The 20,901-nt window shown below is 41.1% G+C and overlaps 1 protein-coding gene across 1 annotated transcript in view; it reads right to left on the bottom strand.

Moving 5' to 3' along the window:
• The window catches only part of LOC132774475 (sodium-dependent neutral amino acid transporter B(0)AT1-like), a 36,043-nt gene extending 23,210 nt beyond the window's left edge, over positions 1-12,833 (bottom strand). Inside the window, exons 1-2 of the mRNA XM_060774622.2 lie at positions 12,511-12,833; positions 1,289-1,429 (exon numbers count right to left, since the gene is read on the bottom strand). Coding sequence (XP_060630605.2) covers positions 1,289-1,429; positions 12,511-12,712 — 343 coding nt within the window. The 5' untranslated portion in view covers positions 12,713-12,833. The remainder of the gene's footprint in view (positions 1-1,288; positions 1,430-12,510) is intronic.
• Positions 12,834-20,901: the final 8,068 nt, after the last annotated feature.

Raw genomic sequence — 20,901 nt, 5'->3', positions numbered from 1 at the left:
AGTGCTGAATCAGCCGAAGGTACTGCAAATCCCACCAACTGTTTTCCATATTCCCCCAAACATATTTTTTCTGATTAATCACGATGCATCAATTATGTTGAATTTGTAACAATGAAAACACATCCTGCATATCAGGTATTTACATTATGATTTGTAAGAGTAGCAAAATTACAGTTATAAAGGAGCAACGAAAATAATTTTATGGTTGGGGGTCACCTCAAGATGAGAAACCGTATTTAGGGATCACGGCATTAGAAAGGTTGAGAACCACTGGCATATAAAGAGTGATGTCACTCTCTATATGGTTTCAATACACAGAATATATTGAATATATACTTCCCCACTCTTTTTTTTTAAAAGGGGGGGGGGTGCGACTATTATGTGAGGACTTTTTTTTGCAGTTTCTGGCAGCTGAGGGAAACCCCATAGCTGCAAAGGAACCCTCACACCTGCCAACAAGACCTACAAGGCCTTCCTCGTCTGCCAACAAAGGACCTGGAGCTGTCACCAGCATGTGCGCATGCGGGTGAAGACCTGCCTGCCCATGCGCCCACCAGAGAGAGATGCAGGGTCTCCCTCAGCAGGTGAGATAGTCCTCGTAGCTCTTCCCAGCAGCCGAGTGACACCTTGTAGCACTCTCCGGCAGACATACAGGTGTGTGATCCTTCATCTGCCTGCACTCCTGCTGGCGAGAGCTCCAAGGCCTCCCTCAATTGGGAGCAGCTGAGGGAAGCCCCATAGCTCTCATGCCTTCACCCACCCCATGTGCCTGCCCCTCAGAGCTATGGGTGGCTCCCAAAAGACATGCACATGGGCAGGGGTTGCAACTATTTTGCGAAGAATCGTGAAATACCAAAAAATGGAACTCCAAAAAGGGAGGTGCGACTGTTATGCGATCGCGACTATTATGTGGTGAAATAATGGTATTTCTCATTTGAAAAAATTGAAAAATTGCTTAATAGGTAATAATAATAATAGTCCAGCAAGCATGAAGCTTCAAAATGAGTACATATAGAGAGGGATTTGCTGAAGAGGGAAGAGGGAAATGTGTTTCCCCATAAATATTAAAGAATTAAGTGTTGGTGAAAAGATTCTTCAAATAATAATTCAATTGCTTCTAGAATCAGCTAGCAATTTGATGTTCATTTACTATAATTTGGAGGCAGGGGAGATCTATGTTTTTGACACAGGTTTATTCTATTATAGGTCAAACTTTTGTCAGTTTGTTACTCGGTTAAATAAATTACTATTATTATTACTATTATAGTTATTGTTACTGTAAACTTACCTACTCCCTTCAGGGTTGGGTGGACCTCACTCCAGACTCCCACACTACATTTTCTGAGTCTTTGCCCAATGGCAAATTCAAGATGGAGCAATGGGATTCCTTCCAGAACCAGCAAAATGAGGAAAGGGATCATAAACGCTCCTGTGAGGATAAAATCCAAAATGGGTAAGTTGTTTGTTCAAAAGGACAACTGGAGCTAATGATCCTAAGAATGACTTACTATCAAATAGAAAGATAAATACAAAAACAACTGAAAGGAATCCTAATCTGAATTACCTATATCTTAAACATTATTTTACAAGTAAGCAAGTTAGAAATACACCACACGTCCTCCTCTCCAATCACATGCCTGACTTTTTAAAAGTGAAACTCAGCCTGAAAAGATTACACATATAAATAAACTAGCTGTGTCCTGCCACGCGTTGCTGTGGCCTATAGTAAGAATTTTCGAAGTAGAGGCAGATATCTGGACTATTATGAAAGAGAGTTACCTACCTATTCCTTCCCCCTTTTTCTTCTCCTTCCTCTCCTTTCTTCCTTCTCTATCTCTTTCTTTCATTCCTTCTTTCGCTCTTTCGTTTCATCCTTTTTCCTCTCTTTCCTTCCTTCCCTCCCCCTTTCTCGACTTCTTCCGTTGTCTCCTTTCTTCTCTCCCTGTTTCCTTCCTTCTTTCACTTCTTAATTTCCTTTTCTCCTTTCTTTCTTTACTTCTTTCCTGCATTTCCCTCCATTTTTCTTTCCTTTCTACTTTCTCTTCTTCCTTCCTTTGGTACCTCTTGCCTTCCTTCCTTCCTTCCTTCCTTCTCTCCTTTCCTTCCTTCCCTCTTTCCTTCTTTCCCTCCCTCCTTCTCTCTCTCCTTCCTTGCCCCCTTCCCTCCTTCATTCCTTCCCTTTTTCCCTCCCTCTTTTCTTCTCTCCTTCCTTCCTGTCTGTTCTCCCCCAATACCATGGTAGAGTCCCTTCTAAGTCTATTCTATGAGTTTATTTAATATAGTAATATATAGTAGTAACATTATATTATATAGTAATATATATAACAAATATATATATATATATATATATATATATAATAAATGTATTATATAGCAATATATATATAATAGTAATATATAAAGTATTGTAATTATACACACACACACCAACCAGTGATCCAACATCCATCCATGTGTGTGTGCGCGTGCATGTGTCTACACTGCCATATAATCCAGTCCTAAGTAGATAATCTTGATTTTACATGGCAGTGTGGAATGGATGACTTTGGGTGCATCTACACTGTAGTTTTAATAAAGGAGGATGGAGCTGGTGAGGGGAGGAGAAAAAGGAAAGAAAGGAAGGGAAGAGAAGGGAGGGAAGGAGAAGGAAGGGAAGTAGATAAAGGGAGGGAGGGAAGGAAGGAGGGTAGGAGGGGGTTGGACCGGATGGCCTTTAGGGCTCCCTTTCAACTGGTTGGCCATCCGTTATGAGGGCTTTGATCATGTCTTCCTTTACTGCCAAATGAGGTTGGGATGGATGGTCTTTGGGGCTCTTTTCCAAGCAATGTCAGTTTCGTGTGTCCCTATTACCCTCATCATGGCACCTTCCTCCTTCCCTTGTGCTGTGGGAGTGTGTGTGTGGGAGAGATAGTCAGAGTGTGTGCACAGAGTGTGTGGCCCACCTCCCTCTTTTTTCCTTCCCCCCTCTCTCTCCTCCCCTTCCTCCTTCTCCTTCTCAACAGATGGATGGCCATCTGTCGGGGGTGCATTGAATGCAATTTTCCTGCTTCTTGGCAGCGGGTTGGACTAGATGGCCCACGAGGTCTCTTCCAACTCTATGATTCTATATATTCCCACCCTCAAGTGGGTTTCTTTTTATGTCCAACAATGGATCTACAAACCCACCAAGAAAATCCAACAAATGCTACGTTCAGCAAAGGACAAGAGGGATCCTCTCACTTCTGCAGGAGTCTACCGTATACCATGCAGCTGTGGACAAGTCTACATAGAGGCCACCAAACGCAGCATTGCCCAGACACGAATCAAGGAGCATGAAAGGCACTGCAGACTACTTCAACCAGAGAAGTCAGCCATAGCAGAGCACCTGATGAACCAACTTGGACACAGCATATTATTTGAGAACACAGAAATGCTGGACCACACCAACAACCACCATGTCAGACTACACAGAGAAGCCATTGAAATCCACAAGCATGTGGACAATTTCAACAAAAAGGAAGAGACCATGAAAATGAACAAAATCTGGCTACCAGTATTAAAAAAACTCTAAAATTACAACAGCAAAACAACAGAGAGGAAACAACCAGGCACATCTTAACACCTCTCAGCAAGAGAATTTCTCAGGCTCAGGCAGGCCTTCAAATGCTAATGAAGGTGGTCAGTTGAAACATTCACACCTAGCTCCAGCAGAGAAAAGCTCTTTGCCCCACCCCAGCCATTCCACAGATATATAAACCCATTGTCCTAATTCCAACAGACCTCACTACCTCTGAGGATGCTTGCCATAGATGCAGGCGAAACGTCAGGAGAAATGCCTCTAGAACATGGCTCTATAGCCCGGAAAAACCCACAAGAACCTAGTGATTTCAGCCATGAAAGCCTTCAACAATACAATGGATTCTTTGTTCCTTCCTTTAATTAAAATTTTTTTAAAAGTTATAGTGTATTAATGGATCAGTGAAATGGCCCTTTTGTATGATATCACTATGATTCCACATAAAACAGATGGTGAAATGAAGAGTTCCCCATCGAAGTACAGGATCAGCTCATCAAAATATGCCATTTTTTCTTGTATCCCTGGAAGAGTTCTGTTGCAGAGTCCAGAAATTGCTACAGAGACCCCCTTTTAAAAAGAACCAGTGGGCGACCAGTTAAACTTAGTAAAACTCAAAGAGCTCTTTTGCAAGAAATCAGACTGCTTTATATTGGAGCATGCAAGTAATATCTATTAATATTAAGCAGAGGCAACATGCCCATCTGTTGGGAGTTAGTAGATGGGAGAAAGAAGAGGCCTGCCTGGGAGAAAGAGGGCTGGACTGGATGGCCTTTAGGGGTCCCTTACAACTCTAGGCTCCTATTATTATTATTATTATTATTATTCTCTATAGGAGACCCCGGTGGCGCAGTGGGTTAAACTCCTGTGCCGGCAGGACTGAAGACCGACAGGTCACAGGTTCGAATCCGGGGAGAAGCGGATGAGCTCCTTCTATCAGCTCCAGCTCCTCATGTGGGGACATGAGAGAAGCCTCCCACAAGGATGATAAAAACATCAAAAAAATCATCCGGGTGTCCCCTGGGCAACGTTCTTGCAGACGGTCTCACACCGGAAGCGACTTGCAGTTTCTCAAGTCGCTCCTGACACAACAAAAAAATGTATTCTCTATTATAATTAAGCAGAGGCTAGGTGGCCATCTGTAGATGACCATTGGGGGTCCCTTACAACTCTAGGCTTCTATTATTATTATTATTATTATTATTATTATTATTATTATTCTCTATTATAATTAAGCAGAGGCTAGGTGGCCATCTGTATAGATGACCATTGGGGGTCCCTTACAACTCTAGGATTATATTTTATTATTATCTATTATGTGTGTCAACTGTAAAATAAGAAGCATGAAGATGGTTGGTTGGGCAATGCCCGGAGAGATGGGACTTTTGGATACTGTTACATTTTTGTTCAGGCTTGAGCTATGAAGGTGCAGAGATGGACAATTTGAAAAGAGAAGCAGAGAGACAGAGTATGGAATGTGCTCTTGCTTCATGAGATGCTAAAGGAGTTAATCCACGTGGACAGAGAAAGACCATTTTATACGACCACTCATAAAAGGACATTATTTTTGCACTGTTTATTTACTTGAATGTCTTATTTATTTCATTGTGATGTTATTTTGTTGATTTGTTTTTATTTTTGCTGTAATGTATTGTCGCCGGGCTTGGCCTCATGTAAGCCGCTCCGAGTCCCCGTTTTATATGGGGGAGATGGTGGTGGGGTATAAATAAAGTTTGTTATTATTATTATTATTATTATTATTATTATTATTATGTGAATTGATGCAACTGATCACATTGTACATATGCTGTTCTGAATTAAGAAGTGTAAACTACTTGTTCTTTATTGTTCATCTGTGTGGCATGTTTTTTTTTTCCTCTGGCAAGGCAGTGTACGGGCTGATCAAACGTGAACAATACGTGGTTTATTTTACATTACGCCACACTTTAGACCAATCTGGAAGGGCTCAATATTTAACCAAGATCTGGCTCTTCTGAATACCTAAACCACTGTTAAAAATTAGTGTGAAAGTGCATTTACAAACATGACTGCTGTCACTGAAGATTTCCCACACAAAGCAAATATTAGCTTGAGGAGAAGGCTGTTCTTGAGGATCATCACAATAGGAAAAAGGCATTTTTCCTTGGAATTTCTACTTTCTTTCAAAGTAAAGCAATCTACATTTTGTAAAAAAAAATCTTGAATATGTTCAGTATCAGATGTAGTTTCTGGCAGTTTACTGAAGTTGTTGGGCCTGTTTCTAAAGATCTAAAGTCAACATACAGCTAGGCAGCTACCAGCAGGACATCACCACATCTCTCCTTTAAATTGGGGGATATCAATGGTATTACTTCAAATTTTCATTCTAACTATACATCGCTCTAAAACCTGAAATCTGAGAAATTGATAGCCAAAACACTGTAATAATCTGAGAAGGCTAGTTAGTTGGGACTTTTAAAGAAAACTTTAAAAATGAAAGTTTAGGCCACCACGTTTGCCCCGTAACGAGAACCAGTAGTGTTTTAAGACTAAAAGGTGTACATTGAAAAAATGTTGAATTTCTTCACTTACTAGGTTGGAAGCCCCCAGAGGCGCAGTGGATTAAACCCCTGTGCCGGCAGGACTGAAGACCGACAGGTCGCAGGTTTGAATCCGGGGAGAGGTGGATGAGCTCCCTCTATTAGCTCCAGCTTCTCAAGCGGGGACATGAGAGAAGCCTTCCACAAGGATGATAAAAAAATCAAAATCATGCAGGGCAACATCTTTGCAGACGGCCAATTCTCTCACACCAGAAGTGACTTGCAGTTTCTGAAGTCGCTCCTGACACAACAAAAAAAAAAACTTACTAGGTTCATTCACTTATGAGGAAAGTATTTCTAAGAGGAATCAGAACTATCCATTTATGCTTGCAGACTGGATGCTTAGGTCATGGGTTAACTATAGGGTATCAAAACGAAGGCATGACATTATCTCAATTAAGAATTCTGTTGCTCCAATGAATTTTGTCTTCACTCTCCAACTTTATAGTGTTGTGGTAACTTCATTTTACAAAAAAATGCAGGTTAGGCATTTAAAGGAAAAAGGTAGGCAAAGTTTTCAAGAAAACGCATATGTAGACTTGTCCACAGCTGCATGGATCCTTTCACCTCTGCAGGAGTCTACCATATACCATGCAGCTGTGGACAAGTCTACATAGGGACCATCAAACGCAGCATTGCCCAAACACGAATCAAGGAACATGAAAGGCACTGCAGACTTCTTCAACCAGAGAAGTCAGCCATAGCAGAGCACCTGATGAACCAGCCTGGACACAGCATATTATTTGAGAACACAGAAGTGCTGGACCACACCAACAACCACCATGTCAGACTACACAGAGAAGCCATTGAAATCCACAAGCATGTGAACAATTTCAACAGAAAGGAAGAGACCATGAAAGTGAACAAAATCTGGCTACCAGTATTAAAAAACTCTAAAATTACAACAGCAAAACAGCAGAGAGGAAACAACCAGGCACATCTTAACACCTCTCAACAAAAGATTTTCCCAGGCTCAGGCAGGCCTTCAAATGCTAATGAAGGTGGTCAGTTGAAACATTCACACCTAGCTCCAGCAGAGAAGAGCTCTTTGCCCCACCCCAGCCATTCCACAGATATATAAACACATTGTCCTAATTCCAACAGACCTCACTACCTCTGAGGATGCTTGCCATAGATGCAGGTGAAACGTCAGGAGAAATGCCTCTAGAACATGGCCCTATAGCCCGAAAAAATCCACAAGATCCTTGAAGTATTTGTTTGATTTATTGAAGATTTAAGCAACAATAAAAACTTTGTTAAACTTTCTAAGTCTTTAAAAGAACTTTGTGTGGGGAAATCCGAAAGGCCTCTCAGCCGAGGCACCCCCGGCGTCCCGTTGGGCATTCAGAAAACACGTCCTGTCTACAGACTCTTTCACAGGCCCAGCGTGTGACAGCAAACTACTACTATTTTATGCTAGTGCTTTTTGAAAGCAAAAAGTCTTCCAAGACCTCTGAAATACATTTCAAACAGTGAGAGGTTAGTGGAAGTGGAAATCCCTTTTTGAAAAAGTCTTTTCAAAATGCAGAAGGAAAATGATCTGTGGCAGCTTGTGTCTCTCCCTAATTGCTGGTCTGCCTGTATGACGTCAAGCGGATCATTATGAAGAGTGGATCAGCAGTTTGGCAAGGTAGAGATTCAGTAAGTATATTAATGGAGAGATTTAGCAGAATGCGAATGTTAACCAAGCAGCATATCTTTTCAAGGAGCTTGCTCAGACTGTCATCTGTGCAAACCGCTCTCTTTTAAAATTTGTCGAAGCCACCACGACAATTAAACAAATGATAGCTAACAACCTCTCACCACCCAGCCATTAGTGTCTTTTATCTTTTTTATTTGTTCTGGAAGTGGGGGTGGTCCTGTATGTGTTACAGAATGATATGATCCATATGATCCATCTACAAACAGACAGGGAGGAAAAAGAAGACAGAAGGCAATTGCAGAAAAGGGAGGGGAAAGGGAATGTCTCCTATCCACTGTTGGCTCTGACTGTGCTCGCTGCCAATTCCCATCAGATGGCCATTTCACAGGGCAAACAATTCACAAGAGGACGGAGAAATCCAGGAAAGAAATAATCATCCTGGATTTCTGATACAGTTCAGTTTTTGAAGAAAAGTACAGGCATGATTAAAAAAAAAGAACGAATTGGGACAATCTTCATGACTATCTGGACAATTTTCGAATATAAAAAACAAGAGAGACAATTTTATTATCTTTAATATATTTTTTATATTTTTGAATAATAAGAATATTTTCATAGAATCATAGAATCAAAGAGTTGGAAGAGACCTCATGGGCCATCCAGTCCAACCCCATTCTGCCAAGAAGCAGGAATATTGCATTCAAATCACCCCTGACAGATGGCCATCCAGCCTCTGTTTAAAAGCTTCCAAAGAAGGAGCCTCCACCACACTCCAGGGAGCTGAACGGCTCTCACAGTCAGGAAGTTCTTCCTCATGTTCAGATGGAATCTCTTGTAGTTTGAAGCCATTGTTCCGCGTCCTAGTCTCCAGGGAAGCAGAAAACAAGCTTGCTCCCTCCTCCCTGTGGCTTCCTCTCACATATTTATACATGGCTATCATATCCCCTCTCAGCCTTCTCTTCTTCAAGCTAAACATGCCCAGCTCCTTTAGCCGCTCCTCATAGGGCTTGTTCTCCAGACCTTTTATCATTTTAGTTGCTCTCCTCTGGACACATTCCAGCTTGTCAATATCTCTCTTGAATTGTGGTGCCCAGAATTGGACACAATATTCCAGATGTGGTCTAACCAAAACAGAATAGAGGGGTAGCATTACTTCCCTGGACCTAGACACTATGCTCCTATTGATGCAGGCCAAAATCCCAATTGCTTTTTTTGCCGCCACATCACATTGTTGGCTCATGTTTAACTTGTTGTCCACAAGGACTCCAAGATCTTTTTCACATGTACTGCTGTCGAGCCAGGCATCCCCCATTCTGTATCTGCCAAAGTGGAGTATCTTGCATTTGTCACTGTTGAACTTCATTTTGTTAATTTTGGCCCATCTCTCTAATCTGTCAAGATCGTTTTGAATTCTGCTCCTGTCCTCTGGAGTATTGGCTCTCCCTCCCAATTTGGTGTCGTCTGCAAACTTGATGATCCTGCCTTCTAGCCCTTCATCTAAGTCATTAATAAAGATGTTGAACAGGACCGGGCCCATTTTATCCAAGAAGATGGAATGGAAGTCACTTTTTTTTCTTTTTTCAATTTTTTTTGGTGTGGATATATTCTTGTAGTTTATTATTTTTTTAGGGTTTTATTTAGGATATCTTTTTTACTTCTTACTTTATTGGCCTTTCCATCTCTCTTTTTTTCTTTACTTTTCTATACTTTATTGTTCTCACTCTTTCGCTGTATCTATCTATCTATCTATCTATCTATCTATCTATCTATCTATCTATCTAAAAATGCTCTGGTCATAATGAGTACCTTAAAAACAAAAGAACCAGTGAACAAAATCACACCAAATTTGGCAACAAAACATCTCACAACACAAGGAGTGACCATCACTCAAAAAATTATGATTTTTTTTCATTTGGGAGTTGTAGTTGCTGAGATTTATAGTTCACCTACAATCAGAGAGCATTCTGAACTCCACCAACAATGGAATTGAACCAAACTTGGTACACAGAACTCCCATGAACAACAGAAAATACTGAAAGTGTTTGATGGGCATTGACCTTCAGTTTTGGAATTGTAGTTCACCTCCATCCAGAGAACACTGTGGACTCAAACAATGATGGATCTGGACCAAACTTGGCACGAATATTCCATATGCCCAAATATGAACACAGATGGAGTTTAAGGGAAATAACCTTGACATTTGGGAGTTGTAGTTGCTGGGATTTATAGTTCACGTACAATCAAAGAGCATTCTGAACTCCACCAATGATGGAATTGAACCAAACATGGCATACAGGACTTCCATGACCAACAGAACACACTGGAAGGGTTTGGTGGGCATTGACCTTGAGTTTGGGAGTTGTAGTTCACCTACATCCAGAGAGCACTGTGGACTCAAACAATGATGGATGTGGACCAAACTTGACACAAAAATTCCATATGCCCAAATATGAACACAGATGGAGTTTGGAGGAAATAGACCTTGACATTTGGGATTTGTAGTTACTGGGATTTATAGTTCGCTACAATTAAAGAGCATTCTGAAACCCACAAACAACAGAAATGGGGCAAACTTCCCACACAGAACCCCCATGACCAACAGAAAATACTTAAGGCCATCCAGTCCAACTCTCTTCACCAGGGCAGGAAAATGTAATCAGAGCCCTCCTGACAGAGAGCCATCCAGTCATAAATATAGATAGATAGATATGACTCTTTCTCTCACACACACAGATATAGTATCATAGATTTGAAAGAGACCCTTAAAGAAGGACTATGATATGTTGCATATTCCAGAGTAGGCAAACCAGACACTCTCCACATCAACACTGACAAAGAAACAGCAAGAAATACTATTTACCCACAAGCATAAAGGAATTACATATATTAGAAACCAACACTTTCTCATTACTTTATTTTCCAGATCACCAGACTGGGCCACAGCAACGCGTGGCAGGGGACAGCTAGTTCTATATAAAATTTAATAAAAATTCTTTTTAAAAAAGAAAAGAAAAGCAAGGTCATGTGTCTGATTTACAGGCCAGAAAATGTTATTACAAGAACAGCACAATCATGTTATATGCTCTTATCTTGAAATATTGTCCCCAACTTGTTGTTATCTGCCATCAAATTGTTTCCAATTTATGGCAACCCTATTGCTGGGTTTTCTTGGCAATATTTGTTCAGAGGGTTTGTTTCTGCCTTCCTCTGAGGCTGAGAAAGTATAACTTGCCCAATATCACCCAGTACTTTTCCATGGCTGTGCAAGGATTTAAAACCCAATCTCTAGAGTCGTATTCAAACACTCAAGCTACGAGCTCTCCATCAATGTATACTATTGTGTAAAACAGGTGCAATGATGTATGCTTTGGAGCTTGAATACATAATATTAGAACAGTGGTTCTCAACCTGTGGGTCCCCAGATGTTTGGCCTACAATTCCCCGAAAATCCCAGCCAGTTTACCAGATGTTAGGATTTCCGGGAGTTGAAGGCCAAAACATCTGGGGATCCACAGGTTGAGAACCACTGGATTAGAAGGACCTCTGAACGCAGAGGCGATCCTAGGTAATTTTCAACGGTAAGCAAACAGTATTTTGGCACCCCCCCCCCCCCCCCAGCTAATCACTGATATATATTTTCCTGCAAATCGCTTGGGAAGACAAGCAGACAAACGTCAGCGTGCTGGAAGAAGCAAAGACCACCAGCATTGAAGCAATGGTCCTCCGCCATCAACTCCGCTGGACCGGCCACGTTGTCCAGATGCCCGACCACTGTCTCCCGAAGCAGTTGCTCTACTCCGAACTCAAGAACGGGAAACAGAATGTTGGTGGGCAGGAAAAGAGATTTAAAGATGGGCTCAAAGCCAACCTTAAAAACTCTGGCATTGACACTGAGAACTGGGAAGCCCTGGCCCTTGACCGCTCCAGCTGGAGGTCAGCTGTGACCAGCAGTGCTGTAGAATTTGAGGAGGCACGAGAGGAGGGCGTAAAAGAGAAACGTGCCAAGAGGAAGGCGCGTCAAGCCAACCCCGACCGAGACCGCCTGCCACCTGGAAACCAGTGCCCTCACTGCGGAAGAAGATGCAGAGCAAGAATAGGGCTCTACAGCCACATACGGACCCACAAGATTATTGGAAGACAATCATCCTCGGAAAGCGAGGGATCGCCTAAGTAAGTAAGTAATATATTTTCTGTTAGTCGTGGGAGTTCTGTGTGCCATATTTGGTTCAATTCCATCATTGGTGGAGTTCAGAATACTCTTTGATTGTAGGTGAACTATAAATCCCAGTAACTACAACTCGCATATGTCAAGATCTATTTTCTTCCAAGAGCACCTCAAGAGCGTCCCTGGGAAAAATCAACTATACTGCAAATGCTTACTTTGCGTAATGGGTTGAGTCGCCCCTGTCTGAACGGCACAGAAGGTTTAACTCTTTCTGCTTGCAAGGGAAGTGACCAAATAATACAAACAAGTCTACTTGTAATATCCATATATACCATTTTTTTAAACCCACTGTATCCCCATGCATATTCTACTCATAAATCCCAATTAACTCTGTGGTGCCTTGGTTTAAAAATACAAATATACAGCACAATCCTATGTATTTCTCTGTCTCTATGACAAGTCTAAACTTTGTTATTGTGTTGCTGAAAACCACAGTAGACAAAAATATGTGCTATAATCAGTTTTTCTCCACTAAATGTCCTTTTGATCATTTGAAGGATCAGAGACGTACCTCCTCCATGACTCTGGCAGAGATAAGGGAATCGCCATACATTGCCCAACCCTACGCAAAAGCCAATACAGGTGAGCATGTATTGTGCCTTGTTGTCCCATTTGGGTCTCGTTTCTGCCTCTGCAGCCTCAATAGTTTCCAAGTCTCTGTGGGAAGGTATTCTCTGTTCCAATCCAGGATTTGGAAACTGTAGTTTGACCATGATGTTTCCGTGCTGGATGTCCCCGTCTCAGCTGGTTCTGAGGCTGGTCAAAATGGGCGCTCCAACTGCTGGATTCAGCTCTTTATAGTGAACCTTTGACACTAAACTTGACTTGGGACAGAAAAAGAAGCGTCAGCAGCTCATTTGATTAACTGCAGTTACTCTGAGACTTATTAATGCCTTATCTGCCAAAGCTCCAATGAAATGTCGTGATTGCTTGGAATCGAAGCTATCAAAAGCTGTCATGACAATTCACAGGGCAATTTGGTGCATGGTACATACTTCTAGCAGGATGTTTAAGTAGTTTTCGCTGCGCCTAACACTCATTAACAACAGAGAGGAGAAAATTATCCCAGGAGAATCACAGTTTGAAAAAAGGTTTCTGTAATTCTCTTCTGAGTGGATTTTCTTTCTGTGCTGATACTTCAGTATATATACACATTTTCCTTAACAACAGAGTGTTTTATTAACCTCTTTATGTACATTGAAGACTTAATGTTAGAAATCATGCTTGCTGACTACACCCCAACATCTATTTAGCCTACATAATGGTTACATCATCGTGGTTGTTGTTGTTGTTGTTATTATTATTATTATTATTTAAATTTGGAAGATACAGCTAGTACAGATGTCAAAACACAAGTTTAATCAGATAGCTGAAGTTTTTGACTCATTTTGTAAGGGTAGCATCATTGCAGCTGTCTAATTTAAAAGAATTTCCACTTCCATTGCATCTGTAAAAAGTCATTCAGAGTTGTTAGATTATTAACCACCATTCTGTGGAGGCCTAGATCCTCCAGAGGCCCACTTTAACCCTTTTTGTTACACATAAATTATCTAAATGCTACTATTATGGCAGGTTCAAATGCTACTTCAAGCTCAATTGTATGGACTCAGTTTCAGTTGGTGCACCATGAGAATCTAAATAGTGTTATTGTAGCAGTATGTCTAATCACATGCTCTTCTGACCCTATTGTTTGCTCTCCATGGTAGACTAATGGTACTTTGCCTGAGTAGTTTTAGGGTAAGAGGAGTGATTCTTTCGTGTCTGTGTTCCATAGAGAGGTAGCAGTGTGATCAACCTCTTAAAGAATGGGTGCAAGGCCATTGAGAAATACCAGCCAGTTAGAAACAAGTCCTTGTGTGAATTGTCAAAGAGCAACTGCAGGCACCTTGGAACAATACAAATTATCTGTATTCCTTTCGAGTTCAGAAGTGGGGTGTATCTGTATTGCACAAGTATAAAAGTATGATAAGTATAAAAGATTCTATGATAGAATCTTATGGAGTACTTGGGCTTATCGTTTGATGGAGATATTCAACATTCGCTAGTGAAGGGCTACTTAAAGAGATCGCCTGTCAGCAGAAGCGGCCCTAGGTAATTTTCAAGGGTAAGCAAACAGTATTTTGGTGCCCCCCCCCCCCAACCGAACCAATCACTGATATATATTTTCTGTTCGTCATGGGAGTTCTGTGTGCCATATTTGGTTCAATTCCATCATTGGTGGAGTTCAGAATGCTCTTTGATTGTAGGTGAACTATACATCCTAGTAACTACAACTCGCATATGTTAAGGTCTATTTCCCCCCAAGAGCGCCTCAAGAGAAGGGGAAGAGCACATGGAAGTACCAATTGCTGAGTACCAAGTTCTAGCAGCTACTCAACTTGGAGCTTAAAGTTCCAGCGGCTGAACCTGAGAATAGTAGTTCCAAGCAGTCTCAAGAGGAAAGCACAGTGTCACAATGCCAGGGCTCTGCCAGTATTCAGGCAGAGGTGAATCAAACAAACACCCAGTTTGTATCAAACAGTTTAATTAAAATTAAAGCAGCACTTACTTTCTGGCTGTTTTAATAGCCCAAAATATAAAGCATAAAGATAACACTCAAACACAGAATATAAAACAAAAACTGATAGCAAACGCTACACCATAGTCAAAGGGTCCAGTCCAGTGGTCAAATGCCAAGAATTCAGTGAGCAAAGTCCAGGGATCAAAAGTCTATACCATAGTCAAAAGCTGGCCCAAAGATTCAAGGTTCCAGGGTTCAGGAGACAGGTCAGGACATCGAAAATCCAGAAACCTGGGGGAAAACCAGCAGCATCTACCACCAAGACAAATACTTTTCTCTCAAAGATCAGTCCCAAGGTTAGCTCCTTAAATCCAGTAACACCCAGCTGCAACCTATCCCTCGCATGCCTCCACCCTTAATTGCTTTTATCTGTTAACTGTTACTTACACATTACTCAACCCTTTAGAACTAAGTCTTACATTAACCCTTCCATCACCAACTGCTAGGTCTGCCACCACCAACCACCATCAATTGTGGGACATGATACATGGCACACAGAAACACCAACCTGTTGTAACACCGGCAACAAAAGAAGGTGATCAGAAGATCCCAGCACCTTTATCACAAATTCTTGCAATTAAGGAACAATCGAAAGACTGAGGCTGGGATATAAATCTTGCAGCTGTATTCCAGCCCTGTGTTGCTTACCACTGATCTGCAATGCTCAGCTTCATGTCTTGGGCTCCTGTACTCCTAGTGATATTGACCTTGGCTCGGATATTATTATTATTCTTTTGGATCACCCTGACGGACTTCTTTATTTGTCTCCTTGTTTGAACCACGGACTGCTTGACTACATTTCAGCTTTCTTTCCTGCTTCTCTGACAACTCTTTTGGCTTGGACTTTCAGGGAAAGGGAAAGATCAGACATTATCTTTTGCAAGAACCTTGAACTATCTTTCAGAACAGGTCAGTAAGTTGCTGCTATCCCTGATAGCAGAAATGCAGCGGGAATAGCAGCTTCATGCTATGAAGTTCTATATATACTTTCAGGATTGCATTGCATTGTTTTACATTTTACTGATGCACACTGCCTTTGAAACACTTAAATATAATCATTTCTTATTTTTGTATTTATTATCCCACGTTTCTCCCAGCAGAAGATACAAGGCAGTTTACAGTACATTAAAAAAATCATAAGTGGTATAGAAATACTTGTATTTAGCACAGCAGGTTAAACCACCAACTATACTCAAACTTGTCAGTCCAAAGCTGGGTCAGTTCAAAGCTGGGTCAGGGTGAGGTCCTGGCTGTTAGCCCAACTTCTGCCTACCTAAGGTTTCGAAAGCAAAAATGTGAGTAAAAGAATAGGTACTGTTTAAAAAAAGCAGGGAGGTATTCTGAGACAACCAGGCATGTAGCGGGGGGGGGGGGGGCTTGAGGGGCTTCAGCCCGCCCCCCCCCCCCCGAAATTCTCATGGTGGTCCGCAAGAAGGCCTTATTTAAACTGTTACGTTTATTCATAACATAATCTGATCACCATGCTCAATACATCCATATGCATGGGGGTATTGGGGTAACGATACAAAAGGTTTGCTAGGCTAGGCCCTCTTTCACTCAGATTCAGCCCCCCCCCCCCCCCCGAATCAAACTCAGCCCCTCCCGGCTACGAGCCTGGAGACAACCATAAGGAATGATTGCCATTTGATCCAAAAAAGGAGGAAGTTAGGAACAAGCTCTTCAGCAGGGAGATAGAGCTACAGCGCCCTCCCCGTCCCCATGGCCGGAACCAAGCACAACATCTCCTAAGAGACCAAAAGATGGGAAAGCCGATATATATACCTCTTATCTATGTATAAGTGTCTGTCTAGGCGTGTATGAAATGACATTGCATGTTTGCCACATATGTATGTTCTGTGATCTACCCTGAGTCCCCTTCGGGGTGAGAAAAGCAAAATATAAATACTGTAAATAAGTAAATAAACAAATGCATGGAAGAATGACTGAATTTGAGAATACCAGTATGTCAGCAAATAAATTATTGCAACTAGAGTAAATTATTGAATGTGATCGTGCACAGAACTTCATTTAAAGGAGGTGCAAAAACTGTTCCTTCTATGATCTTCTCCAGGTTTATCCTCACACCAGTCTTGTGAGATAAGTCAAAGTAAGAAAGCATAACTTCTCAGGGGAGAGGAATGGATGTAGAAAGATTTCATTTCAGCTCAAGTCTCCTTCCCATCAACATAATTCCTAACTTGCATTTTGTGAGATTGACATGATCCCATTTCTATTAGAAATCTTCAGAAAAAGAACTTTTGGAGCTCGACTACTAACCTTTGAACAGAGGAAGGAAGTACTAAAGGTAAAGCATCAGAATCAGAAATTATTTCTGTATGATAAGATAGCAATAAACTAATAAAAACAATAAACAATTAGCAATAAACTTTTGTGAAACCTTGACATGGTTGTAGGGAATTCATGACCTGTGATATAACGGGTATTTGTACAGAATATTTATGACTACAATAGCTGTACCTGCCACACGTTGCTGTGGTCAACCTTCCCTCCTTCTTTCCCTCCCTCTTTTCTTCCTTCCCTTTTTTCTTTCCTTCTCTCCTTCCTTCTCTACCTCTTTCTTTCCTTCCTCCCTTTTTCTTTTCCTTCCTCTTTCTCTCCTTTCTTCCTTCTCTACCTTTTTCCTTTCTTCCTTTGCTATTTGCTTCCATCCTTCCTTCTCTCTTTCCTTTTTTCCTCCCCTCCCTCTTTCCTTCCTTCCCTTTTTTCTTTCTTTCTCATCTTCCATCTCTTCTCTACCTCTTTCCTCCCTCCCTCCTTTTTTCTTTTTCTTCCTCTTTCTCTCCTTTCTTCCTTCTCTACGTCTTTCCTTCCTTCCTTTGCTCTTTGCTTCCATGCTTCTTTCTCTATCCTTCCTTCCTTCCTTCTTTCTTTCTTTCTTTCTTTCTTTCTTTCTTTCTTTCTTTCTCCCCTTCCTTCCCTCCCTCTTCCTTCCCTTTTTTTCTGTATCGTCATTTAGCTTTTTGGGGTTTTTAACTCCTTTCTGCTGTTTTTTTTTTTTTAGGTGGGGGGCTGTATGAGTGATGGTCACTTATTGGTCTGTCAGGGGTATAGTGTCCAAATTTCGTGTCAATTCACCCAGTGGTTTTTTAGTTATGTTAATCCCACAAACAAACATTACATTTTTATTTATTTAGATTCTAATGTTGTACCTTGGGAGCTGAGAAACATTACAAACACATTTTAGTGACTGTGTGAATGAAAATTGTTTATTCCAGTAAAAACTAAACTATCTTAACTTCTTCGAAAAACTTACGATTCAGATACTATTTTCACAACTTAAGTAATGACAACATGTATCAGAATATACTTTTAAAATAATTCAAGAATAGTGTAATTGTCGTCAGTTAAAAACAAAATGGAAACACAGTCCAATACCACAAAATGTATAAGTACATCTTTATGCACCTTCAAATTCTGAAATAACTGGATTACTTTAAATCGGTTTAATGAACCATTGTAAAGATATGCCATACATTTCCAGTGATAGTGCCTCAGAAGAGTTCACGGATTCCATTAAAAATGCACCGTAGTAATGCTGAAAAAAGACTGTGAAGAGGAGAACAGGGGATTAAAAAAAATAAAGGCACTTAGAATCATTGCTCAGCAAAGAGGAAAATCAACAAAACGAAATTCCAAGAAATGGTGAACTCTTTTTCATGCTGCTGTTTTCCCATCATAGACTAAGTATCTAGTCCCTCCCTCAGCTCTGACCTCAGTCTTCTCCCACAGAGACATATTATTGCACTACCAGAGACTTGGACGATGTATACAGACATCCTCACAATAAAGTACATGCAATCACCTCTCTTTAACATACAATGATTAAATACATTGCATTACTGTATTTCATTACATTTAGAGCTTAGTAGTATATACCGAAAATATAAACTTTCAATACTAGCAATTTGAAGGACCTAGCAGAGGCAAAGAAAAGGTCACCAGTTTGTAAGCTTGATTTTATCATAAAACTAGCTGTCCCCTGCCACGCGTTGCTGTGGCCCAGTCTGGTGACATGGAAAATAGTGTTGGCTTGTGGGTAAACAGTATTTCTTGTCAGTGTTGATGTAGAGATTGTTTGGTTTGCTTACTCTGGAACATGCAACATATCATTGTCCTTTTTTAGAGATCCCTTTGAAATCTATACTATATCTGGCTATATGTGTGTATGTGGATCATATCTATTTATCTATATCTAGGCTGGATGGTTCTTTCTCAGGAGGGTTTTGATTATGTTTTCTTGCCCTGGTGAAGGGAGTTGGACTGGATGGCCTTTAGGCAGCATTTCTCAACCTGGGGGTCGGGACCCCGGGGGGGGGGTTGTGAGGGGGTCTCAGAAGGGTCTCAGAAGACCACCAGAAATCACAGTATTTTCTGTTGCTCATGGGGGTTCTGTATGGAAAGTTTGGCCCAATTCTTTCGGTGGTGGGGTTCAGAATGCTCTTTGATTGTAGGTGAACTATAAATCCCAGCAAATACAACTCTCAAATGTCAAGGTCTATTTTCCTCAAACTCCACCAGTGTGTACACTTGAGTATTTGTGCCAAGTTTGATCCAGATCCATCATTGTTTGTGTTCTGTTGTGCGCTGGGCCTGTAAATAATTGTCTTTAAATAGGACTTGAGCCTAGCGGGAAGCCAGGGCCCCCCAAAGAGAAGTTCTCAGAGGTTTTCCACCACAAATGATCTTTAGATGGCTTGTGAAGTATAACAAAGTCCTTTATTAATTAACAGTCAAACAGAAACTTCTCTTGTCTTCAGAAAGTTAAACAAATGATTCCAGGCTTTTATGCAACTGGTAGCTTCCTAATCTTGTCCACGAAGGACAGGCAATTGTCTTCAATAACTAATTCTTTGCTTTAAGGAAAATCCCTTTTTCTAACTTCTCCCAGGCTGACTGTAATCTTAATTCTTACTGATGTGTGCTCCGCTACCGGGTCGAATTGCGTCTCGAACGCCGAGTGGACCTGCCACTAAGGTTAGTAGATTCTCCAGCTGGAGTTCTTTGGTCTTTAGGGCTGTTTCCCTGGAAATCTTTGGAGACTCTTAAGACTGTTCTCCCCCGGAAAGTCTTAAGGGTTGAAGCTTTTGTACAGGGGAAGCTTGCACACATCCTGTACATTAGCTTTCTTTGCTGAGACTAACTAAAAAATGGCTCTCTTCCCTTCCCAATTACCCTGAGCAAGGGGCGGAACCAAAACTTAATGATGATGGACAGGTGACTTGCCCTATGACTGCAACCAAAGGAAGCCACCCTTCTGCAGACTCCTTGAAACCTTGGACTGCAAGCAAATATTTAATACAAAGCAAATAAAATTGGAGCTCCTGGTACAGCCATACCAGAACAGTTTGAGTCCACAGTGCTCTCTGGATGCTGGTGAACTACAATCCAAAACTCAAGGTCAAGCCCACCAAACCCTTCCAGTATTTTCTGTTGGTCATGAGAGTTCTGTGTGCCACATTTGGTTCAATTCCATCACTGGTGGAGTTCAGAATGCTCTTTGATTTTAGGTGAACTATAAATCCCAGCAACTACAACTCCCAAAAGGCAAAATCAATTTTTTTGAGTGATGGTCACTCATTGGCCTGATAGGCGTATTAAGTCCAAATTTGGTGTCAATTTTCCCAGCGATTTTTGAGTTCCGTTAATCCCACAAACGAACATTACATTTTTATTTATATAGATAGCAAAGGAAAGGATGTGCAAGTTACATAACCTAGAAATATGACATGCAGTAATGGCTACAGCAGGAAGAAATGCAGAACATGCATGTAAATATGTTTGTTTGTTTGTTTGTTTTTTTACTTCCATGTGGCAGTGCAGGCACAGGGGAGACTCTAAGGGAAAGAGACCATCCATTCAAAGCCACCTATCCTGAATATGAAGTAGGCACAGGGGCAGCTCAACCCATTACGCAAAGTAAGCGTTTGCAGTATAGTTGATTTTGCCCAGGGGGGTTCTTGAGGCGCTCTTGGGGGAAAATAGACCTTGACATATGCGAGTTGTAGTTACTGGGATGTATAGTTCACCTACAATCAAAGAGCATTCTGAACTCCACCAACGATGGAATTGAACCAAATATGGCACACAGAACTCCCACGACAAACAGAAAATATGTTTCAGTGATTAATTGGGGGGGGGGGGCAAAATACTGTTTGCTTACCATTGAAAATTACCTAGGGACGCCTCTGAGTAGGCAACATATTTAACAAAGCATGTAAAGTATTACCTACCTATTATTGTACACAAGAAACTATTTGTTTTATAGTTTTCTCCCCACCTCCAGCTTCCATATCTGTGTTATTGTATTATCAAAATTACATG

This window comes from Anolis sagrei, chromosome 4, assembly GCF_037176765.1.
Source record: "Anolis sagrei isolate rAnoSag1 chromosome 4, rAnoSag1.mat, whole genome shotgun sequence".
Classification (NCBI taxonomy): Eukaryota; Metazoa; Chordata; class Lepidosauria; order Squamata; family Dactyloidae; genus Anolis; species Anolis sagrei.
This window is presented reverse-complemented; position numbering and strand designations above follow the sequence as displayed.